At 41.6% G+C, this 22,349-nt stretch overlaps 1 protein-coding gene across 2 annotated transcripts in view; it reads left to right on the top strand.

Moving 5' to 3' along the window:
• The first annotated feature begins 9,816 nt into the window (after positions 1 to 9,816).
• CLDN18 (claudin 18) overlaps positions 9,817 to 22,349 on the top strand; it is a 28,949-nt gene continuing 16,416 nt past the window's right edge. Inside the window, exon 1 of one of the 2 annotated variants that reach the window (XM_041734629.1) lies at positions 9,817 to 10,066. In XM_041734629.1, the coding sequence (XP_041590563.1) occupies positions 9,847 to 10,066 (220 nt within the window). In that variant the 5' untranslated portion in view covers positions 9,817 to 9,846. Of the gene's footprint in view, positions 10,067 to 19,349; positions 19,685 to 22,349 lie in introns of those variants that run through there. The other variant, XM_041734628.1, reaches the window with a different exon arrangement.

Raw genomic sequence — 22,349 nt, forward strand, 5'->3', positions numbered from 1 at the left:
ATTCTTGAGAGACACAGAGAGAGGCAGAGACATAGGCAGAAGGAGAAGCAGGCTCCCTGCAGGAAGCCGGATGTGGGACTCGATTCTGGACCCTAGGATCACTCCCTGAGCTGAAGGCAGACACTCAACCACTGAGCATCCCTCATAGAGTCTTATTTATGTGTATGCCTGGTTATCTTTGCCTATGTTATATATTATGGGTTTTTTTTAAAATTTTTGAAGGAATAATTTGAGGTCCACAATAAAGAGACAGTGTTCAAAGGAGAATTTTAATTTCCTTTATGTCAAGTGCTCAGTGTTGTTGCTTTGTATGAAACTACCTTAAATCAAATTATCCATAATACTAGGGATTTTTTAAAAGTTCTAATTCTAAACTTCTGAATCATCCTTATCTTGAGCATTTACACTTTTGGGTACCAGTTTAATGTGAGATACTGTCTTATCAAGTGATTTCCATGCTCACTATATCTCAGGGTTCTATTTTTCCTTCACTTTTGGCCTGGTAATTCTTTATTATCTTGTTATTTTATTATGTTTTCAAGAAGCTTTTTCTTAATTTTTTCCAGCTTTTTAAATAGTTCCTACTAGAAGATTTGATCAAATTACCTAGCCCACCATTCCTAAAAATAGGAAACCTCTCCACCTGGCTGACATTTCTACCATTTCTACTGCCCATCCTAAAGATAATAGACTGGTGTTCCCTATACTTTTCAAAGCATCCGTTCCTAAAGATTCAGAGATCCAGCTTCTTCTCCTGTATAGTGGTTGTCAGTGCTACCACTTTTTCTTTCCAGAACTGGATTAGGGCCAGGCTAACCAGGCAACAGACTGTGTGACAGTCCATATAGGATATTAAACCATCACTGAATACATTGGAAATATGTCAATTAACTGAGGTTTCCTTATACAATGCCTTACCCCGTTGATGGAAAGTTAAATAGACCCACTCCCTCCAAAGTAGAATATGCCCTGCGGTAAAAATTTTAAAACATCTCTTCAGCAGCTATACTTTTCTCTGAACTTCTCCAACTCAGAGTCAGCCTGCTAATGGTTGCTGAAAAACTCTCTGTTCCAGAGAATTGAAATTACAAAAATGAATCATGCATGGCATAGGCCATTTCCTGAGATTTATTTTTAAATTTTTAAACTTTTTAATAAGGCTACCAAGGAAATGTCTACTTCAGAAAATAATAAAATTATAGGGGAGAATGAGAACTACAAAAAAGTGAGAACATTTTATGGAATATTTTTAGGGCAGCTTTAATCAATGGAAGTGAATTTTTTTTTTTTTTGTGGAAGTGAATTATTCATAAAAATAAGTTGTTCTTGCCACTTCTAAATAAATGTTGAACAAATATGTAAAGATTTTACATTGGACAGAGAGCTCTAAATTATTAGTTCACCTAAATGTTTCTTGATTTTGTCTTCCCCTAGCTTAGGCGATCCCCAAAAGATACTCACAAATTCACTTTTAATGTAGTTTTTCAAAATTTTGCTGCTAATCACTCTAGGCAAAGGAACTAGAGTTCCTTTATAAAAATAAAAGAATAGGGATCCCTGGGTGGCACAGCGGTTTGGCGCCTGCCTTTGGTCCAGGGGGCGATCCTGGAGACCTGGGATTGAATCCCACGTCGGGCTCCGGTGCATGGAGCCTGCTTCTCCCTCTGCCTGTGTCTCTGCTTCTCTCTCTGTCTCTCTTTCTCTCTGTGACTATCATAAATAAATAAAAATTAAAATAAATAAATACAAATAAAGGAATAGAAGTAAACACTCTGAAATTTTCCAACCCTCTTATACCATTAGTCCTACATTACCACTCCTTACTACTTTCTGAAATAATAACCAAGTGCCATTAGATATCAGTTCTTTACTTTTATTCTTGACCATTAAACTCCATGCAACTACTGATTATTTCCTTTATCTTAGGAACACTATACCCAGGAATCAAGACGCAGAAAGATGCATCTGTGAAAGATGGCTTCTGGGTAGGATAATACGTATTTCCTTGCCTCTATGTGATCAGCACAGCTACATTTGTCAGGACTCTATCAGTTAAAGTTAGAAAAAAAAAAAAAACAATCCAAACTGCCTCAAGCAAAGGGTGAAGTGGGACAGTGGAGCTAGAAAGAGATTTGTTGGCTCACATAACTGAAAAACTTTAAGAGTAAAACTCTTTTTAGGCATGGTCTAGTAGAGGGACTCCGACACCATCAAGAATTAGTATCTTTTTATCTCTCCTTTCTGTTTTTCTCTAAAATTGGCTTTATTCCAGATTCCAATAGGAGGTTCCAGAATCTATAAGCATTCATCAGACCCGATGCCAGAAATCCTAGCAAATAATCAATCCCCTCTTCTTTCCCAACAGTCCTGTCAAAATGTCCAGACTTGAGTCTCAGTGACCTGGTTTGCCTCATGTGCCCATCTGTGATCCAACCACTATGACCAAGGAGGTGAAAGATGCTGGTTGGCCAGCACTCAGTCACATGTCTGCCTCTAGAGGGAAACCAGTCCACTGGAACCTAGTAGATTGAGAAGGATACAAGAGCAGGCAAAAGTGCTATAACTTAGGTGATAACTCAAAAGAGCAGGCAAAGTGCTATAACTTAGGTGATAACTATCCCAGTCTGCCTGAAACTGAGGGGTTTCCCAGGTCTTATGACTTTCGGTGTTATAACAGGGATGATCCTGAGCAAACCAGGATGACTGGTCACCTAGTGCTGGTATCAAATGATTCAAAAAGCTAACACTGAGACCCAATGCCCTGTGACCTAATAGCTGAAGCAGTACAAGATTCTCCCTGGAAATGTATGGTTTTTCCCTCTTTCAGGTCTTATGTAAGTCCTTCCTGCCCTGTCCTCTGTGGTTGGGCACTCACTGTCAGTCATCAGTGTACTACAGTGTGGGATAGATAGGTGAATTGCAGACTCAGTCTCATGCTGCTCACTTAGCTAGATCCAAATGAGCCTGAACCACTCCAACCAGAGTTTCCAGTGCCCTTTCTGTTGGTAAGCTCTGCCTTGAGGGTCACTCACTAGTTTCTTGATTACTGTACTTCCCCCAGGCCCATGTCTAAATTCCTCTCTCTTCTCCTGATTCATTTCACTTCTCTTCATTTGTTTAAGATTTTATTTATTTATTTATGAGAGACACAGAGAGAGAGGCAGAGACATAGGCAGAGAGAGAATCAGGCTCCATGCAGGGAGCCCGATGTGGGACTCCATCCTGGGACTCCGGGATCATGCCCTGGGCCGAAGGCAGGAGCTCAATGGCTGAGCCACCCAGGCATTCCCTCTTCACTTTTTCCCTCTTTTCTCTTTGACCCTAAAGAACGAAGGTCACTGTCCCTTTGAGCCCATGTCTATTCCTCAGGCTTATAGTAATGGTCCTCTCACCTCACTCATATTTGCCAGTCTCTCTCAACTTACTTACAACTGCCTTGGCCAATAATTTTCAAACAGGGAATGTACGCAGCTCAGGGATGGACCAAACAATCCACTAGGGTACAGAAAGATAATTTCAGAACTTCTATTTACAATCACTTTTGTATTATCTTCCTTTCATTTCCATGTTAAGCTATGTTCTACAATGCAATACATAAATAAGTAGCACATATAGATCATTTATGATTACACATATCTGGGGACCAGGATGGTACCTTATTAATTTCCATATTCCCAGTGCTCAGTGTACTGCCTGCCTCAATAATAGCTTTTTTAGACAAATGCATTCATTAATGAGTCCCATCAATCAATCAGTGATGTTTCTTAGTCTCTGTCCCTAAAACATTCTAGATGAGTCCCTTATAAAGTCATAGTCTCTGTCCATAGGGACTTTTCATTGCTGTCTTGCATATCTTCCATGTTTTTCACCAAACACACCAACCCTCTTCCACCCACCTCAGCCTCTGCCTCTCAACCAGATCATCCTGAGGCTTCAAGATCTCCTATCTTTGTCCATCTAATCTCCTCCCAAAATGAGCACCACCCCCCACTCTCAGAATCACCAAAATTTCCAGTCACCTTCAGCTCAAGAGCCATGTCTCTACCCCTGTATCTTGGCATTGTTCCCCTTCAACAATCTTAGTGATGAGCATCTGACTGGCTATAAGACTCCAGCTCTGGTAATGGTTTTCCCATCTGAAAATAAAAGAGGGAAATGATGAGGATAATATGGAACATCAATACAAGTATATATGTCCTAGCTATCCATGACTATGCTTTATTCTCAGATTGTGGTTTTTCTGTATTTTTCTATTAAAATATTCTTTTTCTTGTAAATGAGAGTGATTGTTATAATTAATTATCACCTTGCTGGGCAAAATCAAAATTTGGTGTCATCTTGGGTTCTGGAATCTTTTATACAAAAATTTTCTTATGCATACAATTCAAAAGTCTGGAGATTACCACACCATCAGTGAACAGAAAAGGTTTTGTTTGGTTTGTTTTTAAGATAGAAAAGAAGTTGATTCATAGGATGAAATCCAAATAGTTCAGAAGAGGTTACAAACTAAGCGATGACATTCAATCATCAGGTCTTATTTTATTATTTTTTTATTTTTGTTTTGTTTTGTTTATTTCTTTTTATTGGAGTTCAATTTGCCAGCATATAGCATAACACCCAGTGCTCATCCCACCAAGTGCCGCCCTCAGTGCCCATCACCCAGTCCACCTCCCTTTCCACTAACCCTTGTTTGTTTCCGAGGGTTAGGTGTCTCTCATGTTTTGTCACCCTCACTGATATTTTCACTAATTTTCTCCCCTTTCCCCTTTATTCCCTTTCACTAATTCTTATATTCCCCCAAATGAATGAGACCATATAATGTTTGTCCTTCTCTGATTGACTTATTTCACTCAGCATGATACCCTCCAGTTCCATCCATGTCGAAGCAAATGGTGGGTATTTGTCGTTTCTAATGGCTGAGGAATTTTCCATTGTATACATAGACCACATCTTCTCTATCCATTCATCCTTCGATGGACACTGAAGCTCCTTCCACAGTGTGGCTATTGTGGACATTGCTGCTAGAAACATCGGGGTGCAGGTGTCTCGGTCTTTCACTGCATCTGTATCTTTAGGGTAAATCCCCAGCAGTGCAGTTGCTGGGTCATAGGGCAGGTCTATTTTTAACTCTTTAAGGAACCTCCACACAGTTTTCCAGAGTGGCTGCCCCAGTTCACATTCCCACCAACAGTGCAAGAGGGTTCCCCTTTCTCCACATCCTCTCCAACATTTGTTTTTTCCTGTCTTATTAATTTTCCCCATTCTGAGTGGTGTGAGGTGGTATCTCATTGTGATTTTGATTTGTATTTCCTGATGGCAAGTGATGCGGAGCATTTTCTCATGTGCTTGTTGGCCATGTCCATGTCTTCCTGAAAAGGAAGTGAAATTTCTGTTCATGTCTTTTGCCCATTTCATGATTGGATTGTTTGTTTCTTGGCTGTTGAATTTAATAAGTTCTCTATAGATCTTGGATACTAGCCCTTTATCTGATACGTCATTTGCAAATAACTTCTCCCATTCTGTAGGTTGTCTTTTAGTTTTGTTGACTGTTTCTTTTGCTGTGCAGAAGCTTTCTATCTTGATCAAGTCCCAATAATTCATTTTTGCTTTTGTTTCCCTTGCCTTTATGGATGTATCTTGTAAGAAGTTGCTGTGGTCAAGTTCAAAAAGGATGATGCCTGTGTTCTCCTCTAGGATTCTGATGGATTCTTGTCTCACATTTAGATCTTTCATCCATTTTGAGTTTATCTTTGTGTATGGCATAAGAGAATGGTCTAGTTTCATTCTTCTGCATGTGGATGTCCAATTTTCCCCGCACCATTTATTGAAGAGACTATCCTTTTTCCAGTGTATAGTCTTTCCTGCTTTGTTGAATATTAGTTGACCATAGAGTTGAGGGTCCACTTCTGGATTCTCTATTCTGTTCCATTGATCTATGTGTCTGTTTTTGTGCCAGTACCACACTGTCTTGATGACCACAGCTTTGTAGTACAACTTGAAATCTGGCATTGTGATGCCCCCAGCTATGGTTTTCTTTTTTAATATTCCCCGGGCTATTTGGGGTTCATCAGGTCTTATCACATCTCTTTCCTAATAGCAGAGTTTAGAGCTGGGGGATTGGGGAACATGAGGCACCTAGAACACTGAGCAGCAGTGAGGAAGGGATGCTCTCAGAGAAAGATAAACTGGTGAGGGCAGTCAGGCTCATCTGTGATATCATTGTACTAGTGCCAAGGGCTGATTCTGTCTTAAAACTTTTGCCCTAAAGGGGCCTCCTATATTTCAGGTATTCCTTGATATTGACAGGTACTGGCAACAGGAAAAACCCAAATATTGTGGATCCTGTCCAATCCTGTGGATTCCTGCTGCATCTTGCTTTATCACCAAAGGGGGCAGTGTTTGGGTTTCCCCACTGAAACTCTAGCAAACAAATAGGGACCTAATTCTTGTCTAGCCTGAAAAGATGCAGAATATTCAAATTCTTTTCCAAATATGCTAGGTATATTTTTACTAAAAATTCGGGTACTATTAGTCACTCAAACTGAGACTCAAAAATATGGCCATATCTAGAGAAAATGAACCAATGAACACTGAGCAGTATTAGATAGCCATGCTTATAGGCTTTAGAATTAAGTCTCAAAACTGAAATGGCATGGGGCACTTAGGTCACTTATACCCCCTATCCACAATATGGGAATTATTATCTTGCTACTCCCACAAGCCAAACCAAATGTAAATGAGTCACTAAGTGACTGAATCCTGTCCTCGGAACACTCACATTAGGCTGAAACTCAGGGCTTAGGGGTCATTTTTCTGAGTCATATCTGACTTGGCAGCATGAGCTCATGGCAAGAACATGCTGAGTTTCTCCTGCCAGATTCTGGAATGGACATTTCACCTGGAAATAGTAGGTTGACTCTCTCACTTCTGGAAATTTTAATTTGTTTTTTCAGAGCCCACGCTCAATGCTAGGGACCTCTAGACATAGTGGCATTCAGCCAGTTATTTTCAAAGTATTCCTATACAGTAGGTAAAAAATATTCCTTATTTCTCTGAGAAACAGAGGCCCAGTTTTGGTGAAATGGTAAAACAATGTTGGAGTTAAGACATGAACTTCTTCACACGTTATCATTCATACCAAGATAGCTTTGCTTCTGAGTCCCAGATTTGATTAAAAAAAAAAAGAAAATTTTAAAACAATCCTACAAGTTTCCAAGAATCCTTGACCACTGATCATCTGGAGAGAAGGTTAGATATAAGAAATGTTCTCTGGGCTGCAGGACTAATGTGAACATCCAGCAGCCAGGAAGGCAGCTATAAGGAACAAGCCTCACAATCACTGAAGGGCATGTTCCGTCAGAATTCTCTCTCCCCAGTGAAGGCCTCACAATTGCCCAATTACTGAGTACATCACCGAGATACAGTCTCTACTTTTTCTACTAGGCCTGAAATTTCTCCTAGGCGGTTCCCCTCCTCCTGAAGATCTAAATGAGATTGTTTTGAGCCCTCATTCCACTTTGGGAAAGTGTACTGCCCACTCTGTGATTTCTCAGAATTTTACATTTCATTCCCACTGCTGATTCCAACTCCCGGCCCACACTGAAGGCTTGTTCTCTGGTGTGCCCTTCCAGAGCTCTTCTTCCCTCTCCACTTCAGTATCAACCCAAATATGGAACTCAGCCTTCAGATGTTATTTGTTAGAGTGGTTTCAAGTTCACAGCAATATTGAATGGAAAGCACAGAGAGTTCTACATACTCCAGCCCCCACACACGCATAGTCTCCCCCCACAATCAATGTCCAGCACTGGAGTTCTACATCTGTCACAGTCGGTGAACTGACACTACCTCATCATCACCCAAAGTCCATAGTTTACATTAGCATATGCTCTTGTTGTTGCACATTCATGGATTTTGATAAGTATATAATGACATATGTCCACCCATTGTAGTATCATACACAATAGCTTCACTGCCTTAAGAATCTTCTATGCTCCTTTGATTAATCCTCCCAGAGCTCTGAGCTCCTTATAATCACTGATCTTTTTTTATTGCCTCCATAGTTTTGCCATTTCCAGAATGTCATATAGTTGGAATCATACAGAAACCTTTCCAGATTGGTTTCTTTCACTTAGTAATACACATTTAAGTTTCTTCCATGTTGGGCAGCCTGGGTGGCTCAGCAGTTTAGCACCCCCTTTGGCCCACGGTATGATCCTGGGGACCCAAGATCGGGTCCCACATTGGCCTCCCTGCATGAAGCCTGCTTCTCCCTCTGCCTCTCTCTCTGTGTCTCTCATAAGTAAATAAATAAAATCTTTAAACAGAAAAAAAAAAAGGTTCCTTTCTTTGAGCGTTGGATAATATTCCATTGTCTGGATATACCAATTTATTTAACCATTCACCTACTGAAAAATATCTTGTTGTTTTTGAGTTTGGGCAATTATGAATAAAGTCTTTATAAACATCTGTTGCAGGGTTTTGTAAGGATGTAAGTTTTCAATTCATCTGAGTAAACACCAAGGAGCACAACTGTTGGATCATATGCTAAGAGAATGTATTTTTGTTAGAAACTGCCCAACTGTCTTCCAAAGTGGCTGTACCTTTGCATTTCCACCAGTAGTGAGTGAGAGTTCCTGTTGCTCCACATCCTCATCAGAGTTTGGTGTTCAGAATTGGCCATTCTAATAGGTATGTAGTAGTATCTTATTGTTTTAATCTGTAATTTCCTAATGACGTATGATGTTGAGCATCTTTTCCTACGCTTATCTGTCATCTGTATATCTTCTTTGATGAGGTACTGTTCAGGTATTTTGCTTATTTTTTAATCAGGCTCTTCATTTTCCTACTGCTGAGTTTTAAGGTCTTTGTAGATTTTGGATGGGAGTCCTTTATCCAAGCATATTTTTTGGATACAAAATATTTCTTTGAAAATATTTTCCTTTTGCAAACATTTTATATCTGTGGCTTGTCTCCCCTTTTTTTTGAGGTTGATAGTTATTTTTATTCTTAATTTTTGAAGATAGAATCCTGTTCTCTTTTTGGTTTCTACTACTGTAATCGATTACTGACTATAATTCCCTTCTTTTGGGTTTCCTAAAGGTTTTTCCCATTATCTTTTGTACCTTACAATACTATAATGTACCCACATGTTGATTTATTATTTACCTTTGGTGGAACTATTGGACCTCTTTAATAAGGGATAATGCTTTTCATCAATCCTAGAGAATTCTTAGGCAATCACTTACCAAATAGTGTCTTTCTCTCAGGCTCTTTACTCTCTTGTTCTGGAACTCCTAGTAGATATATGTGGGAGCTTCTCATTCTATCCTCCATGCTTCTTATTGCAGTGTCATGTTTTCTATCTCTTTATTTCGGTCTACATTTTGCATGGTTCTATGCTTTTGTTCTATTTAATTTATTGAACTAAAGCAGCAGCGATACTTCAGCAGGGTCTCACAGATGCAGCCCTTTCATCTTCAAGTATTTTTGAGGTATGACCAACCTGTGGGCCCTTCCAGGCAGTGCCCTCTGTACCTACTTTACCCTTTAGAGGGGAACCTGGCTAATCAGGGAAGAAACTCCCTCCAAAGGTAAACAGTGAGTAGAGTGTACATATGGTAGAAAACAAATGGCTCTTGGTACCATGTTGTGGAAATTATCTCACTTGGGCAGATAAAGGAGGAGGACATGCTCAGGTGGCACCGTTGAGTCCCCTCCTCCAATACACGGCCCATTTGTGACGTGTGCACCAACCTCTCAGAGAAAACTCTATCGCTACACTCTGCACGCTCAAAACTGGGCTATCCCTCTGTTGTGTGGTGCTCTGTGTCAACACTGCACCCCACCATGGCTGTCACTGCCTGCCAGGGCTTGGGGTTCATAGTTTCACTGATCGGGATTGCAGGCATCATTGCCGCCACCTGCATGGACCAGTGGAGCACCCAGGACTTGTACAACAACCCGGTGACAGCTGTGTTCAACTACCAAGGCCTGTGGCGCTCCTGTGTCCGCGAGAGCTCTGGCTTCACCGAGTGCCGGGGCTACTTCACCCTGCTGGGGCTGCCAGGTAAGGGCCGGGTGCAGCGGGCTGGCAGGGAGATGGAGGCCGCTGCCTGGGGCACCAGAGAGGGGCTGCTGGGGAATGAGAAGCCCCAGCTCCCACCACCAGAGTCAGAACAGGAATGCAGGAGCCTTAGGGAGAGGAGCTTTCTGAGCTGTCAGGGCTCCCGTTTCCCTAGTGATGGTGCCCAATTTCTCCCAAGGGGCACATCATTTAAACAACTCCTGTGTGAGCAATGTCATTGAGATCCAGTCACACACAGGAACAGGACTCAGGGACCCAACTTTAGACCCAACTTTATTCCCCCTCCCTGAAATGGAGTCTGTGAATCTCATAAACAGTTTCATCCCAGGACCTCTTGTGCCTGGGCCGGACTTCCAGGGAAGCCTAAGCATGTGGCAGCTGCAACAGGAAGGGGCAGAGGAAAGGCATGCAGAAAAACAACTGCTGTGTTTCTTTGGGGTGCGCCAGATGGGCCCCTTCTCTGTGGCTCTACGCTCCTGAACTCCAGAAAATATTGGCCACATGGAATCAGATTCAGGGTGCTCTCTGCACAGAGGCCTTTTGTAGCAAGTGATATCTGCCCCACAGGCAAGGTGTGTGGACTGTGATGCCCACTGCCCCAGACTGGTATTAACCACACAAGGATTGTGTGATTGTCATTTTAACTTGAAAAAAAATTCAGGTTTCAAGAGTAGGTATTAAAAGTGTTTTTTTTTTTTTTTTAAAAAAAGGAGTAGATGTTAAAAGTGTCTTTCACCCATGTAACAGAGTAAGACAATGAATAAACTTGTCATTTTTTATTTTTTAGTTCTTCATTCCTTCCATAAATATACATCAAAATCTTGAGAAGGACACTGATCCAAGATAGGCATTGTAGGGAGCACAGGAAATAAAAAAGTGGGGCTCTCCCCTCCAGGAACTTTGCCATCTGACTGTAGGGTTAAGATTCAGACACACACAGAAGGTGACAAAGATTTAAGTCACAGAGTGAATCATTCTTTAATACACTCCACACCTACTGATGGAGAGCTCACTGCACTCTCAGGATTATTGGGGCTAGTACCCTCAAAAATATGAAAGTGCACCCCAGTCTGGGTATGACAAGGTACCAAGTGAGGCCAGACGGCCAGTGCTATGGAGATGAGATGAGGACGGAACTGCTCAGGAAAGGTTCCAGTGAGGAGGAAAAACCACAAGTAACCCTCAAAAGGCAGGTAGGGTTTGAAAAGGGCAGCAGCACAAGCAAGGGCAGAAGGGTGCTACCACTTGGGTCTTACTTGGGGCAAAATCAAAGAATGACCTTTGCTGAAGGAGAGGGTTTGTGTAGGCACGATAATGGAGGGCATTGATTGCCATTGTTAGAGAGGTCAGGACTGGGTATAAACAATAGGACATGAATCAGATCAGTGAGTGACCAGCTGCGGATTCAGTGGGGTCTCCCTCCGCTACTGGAGCAAAGATGAGCCACTCCCACATCCGGGTATCCTGCTGACCCAGCCTTGGCTCTGATCTAACCAGTGTCCTTGGTATTCTCCTCCACCTCAAATACAAAAACTCAAGATCTCTCCAGAGAGTAGGACCTGGGTCAATGCAGAGCTAGAGGCGTTGGTGGAGGAAATCAGCCTGGAGCTGACCTCTTGCCGCACAGAGCACCCATGTGGCTGCTGAGGAGTTTGTGCTGCTCCACAAAGGGAGGCTAACAATGGCGGATCATGGACTAGGACTTGAGCAAACACTTGGCTTGCAACACTTTATGTAACCTCTGCAAACCGCCCTGTAGGCTTGGAGTTATTATTAACACCCTTTTAGAAACAAGGAGTAACTTCCCCCAAAGTCATATACAGATGGAGTCAGGGCTCAGACCCTGCTCTGCCTTCATGGATACCCCAGCTGGTTGTCCTAACGTGGAGCCCTGAGACTCTCCAGCTCCAAACAGAAATCTCTCCCCACCCAAAGCAAAAATCGCCATCGTGGAGGGACCTTCCTAGCCTCACCTCCTGGCTAAGCCTGGTGCCCCAACCCCACACAGACTTCTCCTTGGGCAGCTATCCTGGATTAACAAACATCTGTCAACACACCCCATATTTATTTTACAGATGGAGCCTGAGAGGGGCCCAGCAACTTGCCCAAGCTTACAGAGTTAACATTGGGCCAGACTGAAACGGCCCCTTAGACCTTCTCTCAGAACCTTCAAGTGTTGTGTGTGTGTGTGTGCACACGCATGTGTAAATCCTGTCACTAGTTTAGAGAACTATTTTTTTTAAAGAGTTTTGTAGGAATCCCTTTTAAAGGAAAAAAAAAATCTTACAGACCTTCAATGTTCACTTAACTTATACTTATTTTAATGTTACTTGAATTTATTCAAGTATAACAGTAGATTTAAATTCTTAATGCATATAAGTTTTATACAAGTACAAAAAGCACATTTGCAAATGTAATGTAAGTAACACTGAAAAACTAATCTAAATTTCAAAATTAGGTTGGTGTTGGGGATAGTGTTCATGTGCATTGGGAGTTTAACAGACAAAGATATAACCTCAAATCCAACTTTGCATTTTCCGTTTCAGTGTTTTGACTTCAATATTATTAATGCAGATTCTTTATTTGCATAGGTTTGTTTTATAAAATGGTGTTAATAAGTTCGAGGTACTTACGTCTCACACCAGCCTCCTCTTTCCTGTGGTAATAAGGTGTCCGTGGCTTGATAGCTCTTTGCAGTAGTCTTGCTCATTTAGGGTTAAGTTGTATTGAAATGTGGCTCTAAGGTTATCAACCCAATTATTTCTGGAACTCAGAAGGGAAATTCTCTGCCATACATTTACCACCACTGATTGTTGCAATCAAGTATGTGGAAAGACAGGACAGTGCAATGCTGCTGGTGAAGCTAATGTGGTGTTGACCACAAGGCACAGGTGCCCTAGCTTAGAGTATCAGCACCACAAAGTAGAGAGAAATTGCCCTGATTGTAACTTCGGTTTGAGGAAGAATGAACCCTGTCTTCATGTAGGAGTTGAGATTACTTCACTGTCCTCTGGTATAAACAAGATCATTAACAAAAACACAAACGAGAACCATAAAAGGCCAGCCTGAGGATCCGGAATGTACTTGTCTTAATTTCCCTTCCATTGTCATTGAAATGAAAGTACAGAATTCTAAAATTTCCATTGAGAAGCTATACACTTCCCAAACGACTCTCAGGCTCAGAGGGAAGAAGTCAGGCACAACCAAACCTTCCAGAGGAACTCTAGGCATAGGACTGGCAGTCACCTTCCTAGGTAAAATCATTTCACTAGGCCCATAACTGACAGCCAACTTGTCTGGGCTGGCCAGATTTGGACAAGTGCCCGTCTTGGCAGGGTAAGGAAGAAAAAGCAAGGGGCTTTGATCCTTTCCCACACACAGAAATAATAGGAAAATAAATAACACAGAAATTGTGGCATTAGAAGGAATCCTTAATTATACAACAAATATTTGTTGAACACCTATTATGTCCCAGGCTGTCTACACCTAAGGAACATAGGTATCACAAATCTAGAAGGAGACAAAGAGTAAACAGGCCATTGTAATGCAAGTGTTCTCAGCCTCAGCATTATTTACATTCTGGACCATATAATTCTTTTTTCTGTTCTGTGCATTATAGGATAATTAGCAGCATCCCTAGTCTCTACCCACTAGACAGGAGTAGCAGCACCCTCTACCCAGTTGTGATAACCAAACATCTCCAGATATTGTGCCCTGTCCCTGGAGGGCAAAATCAGACCCCGTTAAGAATCAGTGCAAGAAAGTATAGTAAGTGTCTTGTATGGTATGGGGTATAGACATGAGGAAAAGAAGGCTTTCTAAAGGAAATGCCAGTGAGGCCAAGTTACTAGGGAAGCATATGAGTTACTCAAGGAAGTAAAAGGGTGAAGGGTTTTCCAGAAAGAGAGAATATCATCTGGAAAAGACACAGTAGCATGAGAGAGCATAGTGTATTAATAGAAATAAAATAACTTAGTTTTGTGTGATATGAGCTGGAAGAGGGGGTGATATAGTACAACGACATGCGTTAAACACTTAGGAATGATAATTTTAAATATTTTGCAAGAATCAAAATGAAAAACAAGCTTTACTAAGGAAAAGTTAAGTCTTAATTAAGGTTCCTAGATAATAATATTATAAAGATATGAATTTATGAAGATGTGGATTTGTCCCTAATTAATGTATAATAATAAATATTATTTTATTATTATTAATAAAATTTATTGAGACCTTACTGTGTGCTAGGTATTTGTTTAATAAATTAGCATATATTAATTGCCTAAATTACATAATTATATACGTTTACATAAATTACCTATGCATACTGTAATTGTCACAACAACCCTATGAAGTAAGTAGTAATAGTATCTCCATTTTATAGATGAAGAAACTGAAGCACAGAAAGATTAAAGAATTTGCCTGATGACATTTTAATAGTAAGTGGCAAGGGGAAGATTCAAACTCAGGCAGACTTTCCCCAGAGCCTAAGCTGCATACCAAGAATTCTAATCAAAATATCAGCAAGAGTTTTCCTTTGGGAACTTGACAAAGTCATTAATCTGTAAGAAGAAGCAGATGAAATTAACCTTTCATAGTTTTTTTCAGAATAAAATAAAAATAGTGAGCTAACTCTACCAGATACTTAACCACATTCTAAAGGTGTAGTAATTAAAAGTGCACTTTGGCCCAAAGATGGACAGACTGGTCAATGGAACAAAATCTAAAATTAGAAGTACATATACGTGAGTTTCATGTAGGTAGAGGAGGATTTACAAAGCAATGGGGAAAGGAAAGTTTATTCAGTAAGAAATTGCAGAAACTGCAGAAATTATTGATTAGATTTTTCAAGAGAAAAAAGAATTATAGTAGCAATCAACATGTATACCAAAATAGGTTCCAGATTAGGTAATGTAAAAATACACAAAATACTTTTAAATCTTCTAAAATTCTAAAATGATTCTAATAATGTTTTCTTCCCTTAAATAGAAAATAAATTCCTAAGCACAGAAATGATGAAAGAAACTCAAAAGCAAACTCATTTGCTTTTTGAATGACTACATCATTCAAGTATTTATTAAGTATGTATTATGCACCAGGTACTATGAAGCAATAAATGGAATATGTAAAACCATGAAAAAATTTTAAAAGCCAATAATCGATGAGAGAAGATCTCTTTAGTAATTATAACAGTATATTAAGATCTTAAACAAATAATCTATTCAATAAATCAATAGGCAAAGTGCTAAAATTACAGTAAATAGAAGCACAAACTGACAATGTAGGAAAAGGGAAAAAATAGATCATCATAAATATTTGTTTTTAAAACAAAGCTTCAAACTCAGTAATCAAAATGATGCAAATTAAAAGAAATGATCATGTATAACTTACCAAATTCACAAATTAGATGAGCATGCAGTGAGACAAGATCTCTCAAATACTGCCGTTGGAATAAAATTCATAGAAAAAAATCTGATTCTATGTAAAAAAGATTTTTTTTAAACTTCACACCCTTTGACATCTTAATTCTACTCTTCGGAATCTATTTTAACTAATCAGAAGTGCCAGCAAATAGTTATGCAAAAATGTTCATCATAACATTGTTTTTTAGACACACACACACACACACAAACTGGGGGAAGGTGTAATCCAACTGTATAAGAATAGGTGCTGTTGGGATCCCTGGGTGGCGCAGCGGTTTAGCACCTGCCTTTGGCCCAGGGCGAAATCCTGGAGACCTGGGATCGAATCCCATGTCGGGCTCCCGGTGCATGGAGCCTGCTTCTCCCTCTGCCTATGTCTCTGCCTCTCTCTCTCTCTGTCTGACTATCATAAATAAATAAATTTAAAAAAAATAAAAACACTAAATTTAAAAAAAAATAGGTGCTGTTTAGCTGAATAATAGCATCTCTATCTAATGGAATATTAATCTGCTAGTATTAAAATACTAATTTGCTCATATCAAATTAAATTTTTAATAGTAAACATATTAAATGATGTTTACAAGAAGCTTTAATTGTCTATATATGCAATTAGGTAAAAAGAGCAAAAGATCAAGTTATATAATTTCTTAATCATGTCAAAATATAGATACGGAGAAAAGATGAAAAGGAAATATGTCAAATATTTTGTTCAGGATTTAAAATTATAAGTGATTTGTTAAAATTTTCTCTAATTCCAAATTTCCTATTATGAGCACCCAAAAGTGAAATCAGAAATTAGGGATATACAGTGTGGTAATATTTTAAAAGAAAAAATTAACAGATGTATCAATGATTTGTCTTGCTAAAATACTCATTTTACTCCTCTTGTATTTCTAGCTATGATATTTTATATTGCTATTTGACCACCATTTTTGTCTAATTACCATAGAAGACATTATGCATATTAATATTCCTAAGAAGATATAAGGAAAAGATGGGAGAAATTTTTCTCCAATATCATAAAATAATATAAACCACTGAACATTTATAACCTGAATGGCACTACCAGACCATATTTAAACCTGAATAAGGGTATGATTTCCCTGAAGAAATCAGCAAGAGATTTTGCTTCATTTTAAAGATTTTTAAGCAAAGTTATACCAACCCCATTATTGTTAAATAGAATCTAACCATGAATTATTATTATATATTATGAGAATCAGGCCATGAATTGTTATTATTATTAGAGATACATGTAATGTATTTTAACAAAGCCTCTTGCATGAACAAGGAAGTTGGATTTTCCTCTGTGAACACCCATTCACTCTTTGGCAGTAAACTTAAAGCAGTGGTCCGTTCATTTTATGACACAGAAAACCCACCCAAGAAGTGACAAATTCCATCTTCCAGATGTTTTAAAACCTACCAATATGTATTTCACATTTAAAAAATACATAGGAACGCCTGGGTGGCTCAGTAGTTGAGCATCTGCCTTCAGCTCACAGCATGATCCCAGAGCCCCAGGATTGCTGGGAGTCCCACATCAGGCTCCCTGCATGGAGCCTGCTTCTCCCTCTGCCTGTGTCTCTGCCTCTCTTTCTGTGTCTCTCATAAAAAAAAAATAAATAAAATCTAAAACAAACTTAAAAATAAAAAAAAAAGTACATAGACTTACATTTTTTAAAAAAATATGTGGACTCACATTTTCCCTTTATTCATTTAGCATTCTACTAGGGAGAAGTAGCTTTAGTTTATCCTTTAAAATTAACGTTACCTTCTTCCAAAAAATAGTCACTGGCACCATTTCCAACAAAAAAGGAAGCTAATTCATTATTGCCTGAATATTTTTCCCTGGTCTTGAAATTTTGCATAAAAACATTTGCATAGGGAAAGGAGAGGGAAACTGCCATGAGTGAGAATAGATAACTTGTAATAACCTATTTCTTTTCTTTTTTCCATTTTCAATCCATAGTATCATAGTCAAGGTACAAGGTGGGTATTAGACAAATGTCATAAAATGAACAACTGGAAACCAAACTCTTTATAAATAAAAATCATGTGTCTTAGTTGAAGCAAAAGCAAAATGAAACAATGAATCACTCTTGAACTATTCCAATATTTTCCAGTCTCATAAATCAATCCCCATCCAGCAGCAGAGACCAGAGGTACTTTTTCTAGTTGCTTCTTCTTCACCCTTTGGGGTTGGCCTTGTAACTCAGTTCAGGGAAAACAGACACCAACGCTGTTGCATCATAAGTGATAGAACTCTTGCTTACTTTTTTTTTTTTAGTTTTCTGGCTCATGATTCACTCTCTGCAGTGATCACAGAACCCAAAGCAAGATAAGCACTTGAGGGGAGTGTGGCCTCCATTCAAACTAGGGGGAGACCTTCCATATTTGCTTTCTGTGTTTGCTGGGAAAAAAGGAATAGGAGCAGTGGCCGGGTGCACTCAAGATAACATTGAAATGTCCAGATGCAAAAGCTTGTTTCCTGGAGAACCTGTGTGGGTTAGAAAGTTGTATGTTGGGTGTGTTTCCAGGCCTGGAAATCTAGAGGTGGGGAAACTATAATTAAAATGGCTCTGGGGGCACCTGAGTGGCTCAGGCTGTTAGGTGTCCAACTCTTGATTTCAGTTCAATCTCAACCTCAGAGTTGGGAGTTCAAGCTCTACTGTGGGCTCCACACTGGGCATGGAGCCTACTTAAAAAAAAAAAGATGGTTCTGAATTCAAAGGCCAGATACACATGACCTCCAGGAAGTGGCAGGTCAACCAATTCTCTAACAAAATTGAACAGGTTAGGCAAAATGCAATGGCTAATTTCTGGCCAAGTTTCTCTTTTTTGTCATTACATAATTCCTGATATTTTGACCAATTATAGTGAAAACTTTTCTGCGAAATGTGGAAGACAGTGTGTGAGATCCAAAAGGGCCCTGAAGTATTCTACTTTAGTCTGCAAATGTTACAGATGAAGAAACTGTGACCTGCAGGGGCCGAACAGTTTGCTCAAAATCACCCAGCACCCAGTGTGTTAGTGATGGTGTCAGGAGCAGATCCCGGGATGCTCAGCAACCAGATTAGGGGCTTAGGCTCAGCCAGCCCTGATCCCTTCTCTGGCCTTTCCAGAACCTTCTGCGTCTGCCATGTAGTCTCCATGTGGTTCTCATGGCATGAGTGAAAGGGTGAGGTGGAGGTCATCAGGATATCTCCCTTCTTCTCATCCTATCTCCAATACTGTAAAACAAAAGCAAATCTCTAGGATTTGACTTCCTGTTCTCAAAAGTGAGAACACATTGCCTGCCTCTCCCACTCCACAGGGAAATAGGGAAGGAGCACCGGACCTTAGAGAAGCAGGGACTGGAGCTCCACCTTCGCTGACTCTATTGCATCTGTGGTTCATAGCACTTGGACAAGTTCCTTAATCGATTCCTCCCTCATTTGCCTCAAAATATATGGGTGTGGGATACTAATACCTACTCTACCCATTTCTGTAAGAGCAAAATGGAAAGATGTACATGAAAAATAGTGAGTGTATGAGTTGTGAGGATAAAAATGGGATGGTCTGGGTTAAGACGCAGACCCCTGGGGTCTGTAAGTGAGGTCAGCCCAAGGGGTTTCCTGGGATGAGCAGAGCCTAAAGGAAGAGCTTGCGGGGGTTGTCGGAGGTACGGGACTCGTGGTGGTGGCCTTTGGGAAGGGTGTGCATTCAGGTCCCTGTGCTCTCAAGCCGGCGCAGCCTGCGCAGCTGGGCAGGACAAGTGCCTCTTGGGGCCACTACCCTAACAAATGAAAAAATAATGCCCTTGAACCAAGAGTGAAACTGAACTATCTAAGGAAAACAGTGTGAGCAAACACCCGGGGCTGAGGGAAACCATCTGATCGGGGCAGCCACCCACACGCCGCCGGGAGGAAGGCGCCGCTGCTCCCCGAGCCCGCGGCCGGAGGCGCGCAGGCCAAGGCCATGTCCACCACCACGTGCCAAGTGGTGGGCTTCCTCCTGTCCCTCCTGGGCCTGGCGGGCTGCATCGCCGCCACCGGGATGGACATGTGGAGCACCCAGGACCTGTACGACAACCCCGTTACCGCCGTGTTCCAGTACGAGGGGCTCTGGCGGAGCTGCGTGAGGCAGAGCTCAGGGTTCACCGAGTGCCGGCCCTACTTCACCATCCTGGGCCTTCCAGGTAGGCCGCGGGAGCCGCGCAGGTGAGGCCGCGGGAGCCGCGCAGGTGAGGCCCTGGGAGCCCGCAGGTGAGGCCCTGGGAGCCGCGCAGATGAGGCCGCGGGAGCTGCGCAGGTGAGGTCCCGGGAGCCGCGCAGGTGAGGCCCTGGGAGCCCGCAGGTGAGGCCGCGGGAGCTGCGCAGGTGAGGTCCCGGGAGCCGCGCAGGTGAGGCCCTGGGAGCCCGCAGGTGAGGCCGCGGGAGCTGCGCAGGTGAGGCGGCGGGAGGGGCCGGCCGCGCCCCCCACCTCTGCGTGTGTGTAACCCTTGCAGTATTGGCTCCAAAGAAAAGGTGTGAATTAGAGACGTTGGCCCCGTGACAAAGAGGGCTAGAGTCGTACCCGAGAAAATCGGAGAATTCGTACTCCAGTCAAAGGAAGCGCGGGGTCATGAAAAGAAGGGCTCTATTGTCAGAGCCTGCGTGCTCGGGATACTTGGAGTAGTCGAATGTTGCTCTAAGGAGCAAATCGTGTGCATGCATGTGCGTGTGACTTGCCTGTGCATCCATGGGAGTGAGGAAGCTGGATGGTGAATGTCTTCGTCCAGCCAGAAACGCTTAAGGAGAGCTCGTTTCATTTCATTTTCGATTCAATTAGATTTTTCATTGAAAAGTTGGGAGTCTCTGTAAGCGCCAGAAGATATATATTGCCATTAAATTAGAACTATCCCTTTTCTTGCTTTGCATTGAGAAGTTCTAGCATGCACTCCTAAAAAACAATGTCTGCCAGGATATTATAAAGTCATACTCATAATATGAATATAATTTATAATAATCTCATAATAATATAAATATAACTCTGACATCTTTGCACCCCTGAAGATGAAATAGGTTAAGCCCCTGCTTTTTTTTATTTTTTTTAAGACTTTATTTATTTATTCATGAGAGACACAGAGAGAAAGAGAGGCAGAGACACAGGCAGAGGGAGAAGCAGGCTCCTCGCAGGGAGCCCCATGTGGGACTCGATCCTGGGTCTGTGTCTCCAGGGTCACACCCTGGGCTGAAGGCAGCGCTAAGCCACTGAGCCACCCGGGCTGCCCAAGCCACCCGGGCTGCCCAAGCTCCTGCTTTTAATGCAGATTATTTCAAACATACATATACAAACTTTGCATTCTAGATATTACGGGAGCTACTTGTATTTAAAGAACAAGTGGGCAAAAAAGAAAACAAAAGCCCAGTCTTATTAGTGGCTCCAAGGAGTGGCCAAGATATTGAGTTTGGTGAGGAAGGGAATAGTGTTGGGTTTGCCACTCTGGAACAAGCACCTTGTGAATAGAAGATGGAAATAAATGTGCACAGCACTATTAAGAGCCTTGTACTTGAAATTGAATTATGGAAAGTAATTCAACTAATATATCTTCATCTTTTGGGAAGAAGTAGAAGATGGGTGACAGAGTAGAATCGGGTTATTTACTGTATTTTTTGGAAGCCACTTGTATTGCAGGCCCCGCAGGATCACTGACTGAGACACTGCTTAGAGAAACAAGGCGGGTGGGACCTGGCCTCAGGGAAGACAGCCATCGAGGAGGGGTTTGCTCTGGGGTGAGGGAGTGGTCAGAAGGCCGGAGGTGCAAGCGTGGAGTGTGGAGCTGCTTGCTGCACTACATTTTAACTATTAAATTAAGGGAAAAGATTGACCTCATATTCAAAATTAAGGGATAACAGCCCATGACGTCATACCCAGGGCCCCACCATGCATTACCAGTCTCTGGCCCATCCTGTCTCTTTCCACACATGGGCCCCCATGCCGTCCTCTCTGGTCAAAACTGCTGATCAGCCCCTGTCCTTCTTGCCTCTTTCATCTCCCTTCCTCAATTAGGCTTATATTCTCCTTTCTTAGAAGGTCTCATGATTCTGATCATTGTCAAGTTCTGTCCCTCCGTGGGTCACTGACAACCAAATTAAAAGAACTAATTTTACTACCGCCTCTCACTCTTAGGCTTTCTCGGTCTGGTTTTCATCCTTCATCTCTTTAGAGTATTGACTCCTTGGACTGTGGCAGAAGGTCGAGTAGAATCTTTCAGTCACCAACTTCTAGTTCTCAGCTCTCATCTCCTTAGATATTTTTTTTTAATATTTTATTTATTTATTCATGAGAGACACAGAGAGAGAGAGAGGCAAAGACACAGGCAGAGGGAGAAGCAGGCTCCATGCAGGAGCCCGACGTGGGACTTGATCCCGGGTCTCCAGGATCAGGTCCTGGGCTGAAGGCAGGTGCTGAACCACTGAGCCACCCAGACTGCCCCTCCTTAGATATTTTAAAACTCAAACCCTCTCATGGTTCCCCCACTCACAGCTGAATTAGGTGGAGACATGACACCTGATACCCACGCCCTCCTATATCCCTCACCTTGCCTAGTTTATCTTTCAGTATTCCTCTGTCCCCAGCCTATGCTTCTCCCTGTCCATTTACTATACCCTGAGCTTGGTCCTGGATACCCATTGCCCCCAGTGCCCAATGCCCCCTCCACCACCTCACTGCCATCTCCACAAATCTTCTCATGTGCAAGGTCCAGCTCAAATATGACCTCCTCTGTGAGGCCTCCTCACATCCCTAAATTGAATAGGATCCCATGGATCTCTGTGCCAAACCCAGAGCGCTCTGATAGCATTGAACATACCCACCCTCAT

The sequence above is a fragment of the Vulpes lagopus genome, chromosome 19 (assembly GCF_018345385.1).
Source record: "Vulpes lagopus strain Blue_001 chromosome 19, ASM1834538v1, whole genome shotgun sequence".
NCBI classification, from domain to species: Eukaryota; Metazoa; Chordata; class Mammalia; order Carnivora; family Canidae; genus Vulpes; species Vulpes lagopus.